Source organism: Mus pahari, chromosome 19 (genome assembly GCF_900095145.1).
Source record: "Mus pahari chromosome 19, PAHARI_EIJ_v1.1, whole genome shotgun sequence".
Taxonomy (NCBI): Eukaryota; Metazoa; Chordata; class Mammalia; order Rodentia; family Muridae; genus Mus; species Mus pahari.
Genome location: NC_034608.1, coordinates 12,282,275 through 12,287,427, shown reverse-complemented (window position 1 = coordinate 12,287,427; position 5,153 = coordinate 12,282,275). Strand labels below are relative to the sequence as shown.

At 53.5% G+C, this 5,153-nt stretch overlaps 1 protein-coding gene across 2 annotated transcripts; it reads right to left on the bottom strand.

Moving 5' to 3' along the window:
• Positions 1 to 1,087: 1,087 nt before the first annotated feature.
• Gng8 (G protein subunit gamma 8) lies at positions 1,088 to 4,629 on the bottom strand. 2 transcript variants are annotated; one of them, XM_021219724.1, is made up of 4 exons: positions 4,057 to 4,629; positions 3,907 to 3,969; positions 1,496 to 1,581; positions 1,088 to 1,288 (listed from the first exon to the last, which is right to left on the bottom strand). In XM_021219724.1, the coding sequence occupies exons 3-4, from the start codon at positions 1,577 to 1,579 to the stop codon at positions 1,160 to 1,162; spliced, it is 213 nt and encodes a 70-aa protein (XP_021075383.1). In that variant the 5' UTR covers positions 1,580 to 1,581; positions 3,907 to 3,969; positions 4,057 to 4,629; the 3' UTR covers positions 1,088 to 1,159. The 2 variants fall into 2 exon arrangements, with proteins under 2 accessions (XP_021075383.1, XP_021075384.1); XM_021219725.2 differs by lacking the exons at positions 3,907 to 3,969; positions 4,057 to 4,629 and adding an exon at positions 2,632 to 2,676 and having other exon boundaries at positions 1,102 to 1,288.
• Positions 4,630 to 5,153: the final 524 nt, after the last annotated feature.

The window sequence follows — 5,153 nt, the reverse complement described above, 5'->3', positions numbered from 1 at the left end:
TTTCAGACACTCCAGAAGAGGGTGGCAAATTTCATTACTGATGGTTGTGAACCACTATGTGGTAGCTGGGATTTGAACTCAGGACCTTTGGAAGAGTAGTCAGTGCTCTTAACCACTGCTCTTCTGAAGGTCCTGAGTTCAAATCCCAGCAACCACATGGTGGCTCACAACCATCCATAATGAGACCTGATGCCCTCTTCTGGTGTGTCTGAAGACAGCTACAGTGTACTTAGATATAATAATAAATAAATCTTTAAAAAGAAAAAAGAAAAAAAAAGAACAAGATCAGAGGGGCTGGAGAGATGGCTCAACGGTTAAGAGCACTGACTACTCTTCTATAGGTCCTAAGTTCAAATCCCAGCAACCACATGGTGGCTCACAACCGTCTGTAAGGAAATCTGACTCCCTCTTCTGGAGTGTCTGAAGACAGTCACAGTGTACTTACATATTATAAATAAATAAATCTTTTTAAAAAACAAGTCAGGGCTGGAGAGATGGCTCAGAGGTTAAGAGCACTGGCTGTTCTTCCAGAGGACCCTAGTTCAATTCCTATCATCCATGTGACAGCTCATGTGTCTGTAACTCCAGTTCTGGGGATCTGACACCCTCACATAGACATACATGCAAGCAAAACACCAATACACATAAAAAATAAAAAGAAATCATCAAAAAATTTTGTTTTCAAAATAAACCAGTGGTATGGGCAACACCATGTGAAACCTGGATGAGTTCTTCGGGGGATGAGAAGAGAGGCCCATAAGTCCCTCCCAGGAGGGAACAGAGGACATGAGGCAGCTGAGGCTGGGAGCTTGTAGTTGTCACCTTAGTCAGGACCTCTAAGTTGTGTAACTGAAAAGAGGACCTTCAGTTCCAACAGATGTGAAATGGTTATCCTGCGCTAGCCAGGTGTCTCAAGTTCATGGGAAAATGAAAAAAATAGAAGCATACTCATCTCGTGCGGGGCTGTAGTGCTTCACCATCCACAAAGCTCTCTACACACGCTCAGAAAGAGAAGAGACGGACGCAGGCTCCCCCCCCCCCAAAGGTGGCCCCCACGTTCTGCCCATGACTCGTTTTCCCCTAAAGTGCAGGCACCACCAAGTCACCAAGTTTATTGGATTCATACTTCTGCGGGGGAGGGTTAAGCTCTCTTGAGGGCTCAGAGCAGGGTGCAAAAGAGTCGCTTGTCGCGGAAGGGATTCTCGGCGGCGGGGACAGGAGTCACCAGTGGGTCATCCTTAGCGTGCGTTTCGCAGAAAGCCAAAAGCTCGGCTGCTGCCTGCGACACCTGCAGGCGAGGGATAGAGATGCAGTTGGCCCGCCCTGGCTTGGTCCCCGGGGAGCGTCCAAATCCCCGCCCCGTGTCCCGACCACGCCTCGACTGGCCACGCCCCCGGCCCGGGCCCCATCTTCCCATCCCACCTTAGCTCTAGGCTCCGCCCTCAACGGAGCCTAATGCAGACCCTCAACCTGTTTCCCCATCGGTCTGATGCACCTTCATGCGATCGATGTTCACTTCCAGCTTCAGCTGCTCCACGGTCTTGCGGGCCTCAGCGATCTTGGCCATGTTGTTGGACATGGCTGCAGCAGGAAAGGGGTTAAATGTCTGGCAGGAGTGTGGACTAGGGGCTGGAACACTCTTGGATTCCCCGGGGAGTAGTGAGAAGGGGCGGTGTGACCCAGTAACAGGAGACGTGGTTGGAACTATGAGTGAATGGGATCCCAGAGACAGGTGACGACTCAAGAAGCAGGAGGATGGAGGGGTGCACGGATGGAGGTATCAAGAGGCTGCTGGAGGAGGAACAGAGGGGCTGGGGAAGGAAGGAGGGATGGATGCACAGGATGGGAGGCTGAGAGGCAGGTGGAGGAGGGAGGGCCAGAAGGACAAGGCCACAGGTGCTTGATCAGAATCTACTCATCCAGGTGCCCTCACCCCCTGGGGGATAGAGCCTGAGCCAGGAAGGGGGGGCCCTCCCCAGGCCAATTAGCAGCGACTCCAGGGAGCACTGAGAATTAAGATCTCGGCGGGAGGGGCACAGAGGAGGCCTCATTAGGGCCTCAGCAGCAGCTGCCCCCTCTGCCACCCTCAGGGACCCACCCCCTCCCCAGCCCTGACTGCCTCAAAGGCTCCTCTGCTCATTAGCAGGCAGGGGCAAGCCAACCCAGCCAGCCATTCGGAGTGGCAGAGAGGGTGACAAGTGAAAAAACCAAGGGAGAGGCAGAGAGACAGAGATGACAGGCATGAAGAAGGAAAATAGACTGAGGATGGATGGAGATAGAGATACTGTGGGAGAGATGATGAGGAAGAGGACGGGGGAGGGAGGGGAGGAACAAAGGGAGGAGTAGAGGCAGCTACAGACGGACCAGGAACGGAGGAGTAGGGAGACGCAGACGCGAGAGGAGAAACCGGACAGAGAGGGGCATGGCAGGGTTAGAAGAGAAATGGAGCAAAGAAAAAGGAGAGAGCTTGGGAGGCACAGGCAGAAGGAGAGGACAGAGGAGAAGATGGAGACACACGGAAGTATAAAGTCATTGATTCTCTCAGTCACCCATTCACTCATTCAGTCCAGAGGGGACAGATAGTGGCCATCTAAGCAGCTACTGGGACCCGGACAGGAGCTTCCTACCTACCTGTTGCAGCTCGGGGCTGGGGTGGCTGATGGGTGACAGAGGCTGACAGAGACAGCGGCTGGTCCCCTTCCCAGCCCCGCCCCCTCCCCTGGGGTGCAGCCCCTCAGGACCGCCTTCTCCTCCTAAGCACCACCTGTCTCCATGCCCTGGGTCTGTCTCTGAGTCCTCTCCTTGCAATGATGTATCTTTCTCCTCCTCCTCCTCCCCCTCTCTGTTTCTCAGTCATTCCTGTTTCCAGCATGTCTTTCTTTGGAGTCCCTCTGTCCCACTTGCACTAAGACGGGCCCTCCAGATACGCTCATGCACACAGCCTGTCTTCCCACTCAGCTCATCACAGCCACCGTCCCACAGCACACAGACTCAAAAGTCCCGCACACAGGGATGCACCCTACTTTGCTGGGTCACTGAGTAACCCAGTCCCCCCTCCATTCCTCCCCCCCGCCCCCCCCATGCTTAACCCAACACACAATGACAAAGGTCCTAATATACCTGCCCACTGCTCTCACTCATGGTTTCTCACAGCAGAGCTTGTGTCACTGCACAGTCAGGCACAGTATCTTAGAGTCAAATGTATACACTGTTACCTACAAGCGCAGCTTTAACTTCTGAAGTTCGGAGTCTCACACATCCATGGACTAGTTCAGCTTCACTGCCAAGCGCTCCATTGCCTAGAGTGACAGAGAACCACATGCTTTTCTTTCCAGGAGCACCTTTGTGTGGTCACATTTACTCCTGGTCAATTTCCTGATACACAGTGACCCACATTCTCCTTCCCCCTACTGCTTCATATGTTATTGTTATCATAGCAGCACAGTGTCTTTTGGTGTCATGTATTGTTGACATTTGATAACATGGTCTTTTACACACACACACACACACACACACACACACACACCATTGTGCACACAGCCTTTGCTGGGCCTCGAAGTCTATACCACAAATGCTTGTCACACTCACACACACTCTCTCTTCCACATTCAGCATTCCCTGTCCTGCAGACCCTGTCACCTCTGCCACCCAGAACAATCACACACCTTTGCACAGGCAGTCACAAACGCAAGCCAACCTTTCAGGGTCACACGTGGTCACCCAGTTTCTCAGGACTCATCAGTGTGGCAGACATACTGTCTCATATCCACACAGTTGGCCACCTAGGTCCCTCTCCGGAGCCTCCCTCTTGCATTACTGGCTCATTCCATCACTTGGGCATTCCAGTTTCCCTGACTCACTACACTCTGTAATACGCGTGACCCCCCCAAACATATGGTCACTTACGAACAGTCTCACAGGCAGTTCACCTCTCAGGTCCAGTTACATACACAGTGGCCCACAGTCTCGCTGATAAACTCGCGTCACATGGTCAGCCACACATCACACCTACTCTAACAGTCCCACTCAATCCCTTCTTGTCATTCCTAATCTCACCTTGTCACACAGTCACACGTCATCTGCTGGCGTCCCACACCACCTCTGAGACGTGCCCTCACATTGGCGTGGGTTGCACCACCTCTGGACGTCGCGTCCAGACCACAGCATCGCTTGCTTGCCTCGCTTGCTTGCCTCGCCGCCATCAAGGCCTCCCTATTGGCCACGAGGTGGCGCCCGCGAGCCAAAGTAGCTGCAGGAGCTCAAGCAGAAGAAGAGGCGAAGACTAGGCGTCCCCGTCCGCCCCGCAGAAGATAGAGATCTGGGGGACCCGAGAAGGATAAGAGAGGGAGATGGCTTCCTAGGAAGGTGAAAGAAGTGAGGGATCAGAGTGAGAGGACGGAAAACGGGACAGAGAGCGTCAGAGAGAGGTGAGAACTGCAGAGAGAAACAGGAGAACTAAGTTCACAGAGAGACAGACGAAGGATAGGATGCACAGGGAGAGGCCACAGGAGACAGATACACAGACCGAGCCTTGAAGACAGACGCTCAGAGACCGAGTCAAGCCGGCCAAGAGACCAGAGAGACAGAGGGAGCCCTCCCCGCTGGACCACACGGCGGAGGCCGTGCCTACAGGGAGAGAGCGTGCTGTGGGTGTGATCAAGGGAGGGGCTTTGTGGGGTGTGTTGAATGGGGCGTGGCCTGGAGGGATATGAGGGCGGGGTTTGACGTTCCTTTTCATTCTGGCTCTCCGGGATGCTGGAACCCTGGGCAGGGGTGGAGTAAGGAGAAGCGTTTCTTTTGCAGACAGCTCAACCCTAATACGATTTTCACAGCCTGCCTTGGGAAGCCAATCTTGTGGGGAAAAGATACCAGCCTCGGATAGTTCCAAAATCTCACATGTGCTAAGCAAGAGCTCTACCACTGAGCTGCATCCCACGGCCCTTTTTTACTTTTTCACTTTGAGACAGTCTCCTATAGTTGCGCTAGACTGGCCTTGAACTTTCTCTGTGGCTAAGGCAGGCTTTGAACTTGCGACCTTCCTGCATTGGCCATTCCAAAGGAGCTGGGATGACAAGTCAGAACCACCCTGATAGCTTTTTGGAGTTGGGAGTATGGAACCCTGGCTCCCTGCCCCCCTCCCTCGTGGGTTCACA

What these genes read in the sequence shown, in the direction of transcription:
- Gng8 (XM_021219724.1), bottom strand. Translation starts at nt 1,579, where the DNA reads ATGTCCAACAACATGGCCAAGATCGCTGAGGCCCGCAAGACCGTGGAG. An exon ending in TGAACATCGATCGCATGAAG is followed by an intron (nt 1,289 to 1,495) that starts GTGCATCAGACC and finishes CCTCGCCTGCAG; the next exon opens with GTGTCGCAGGCAGCAGCCGA.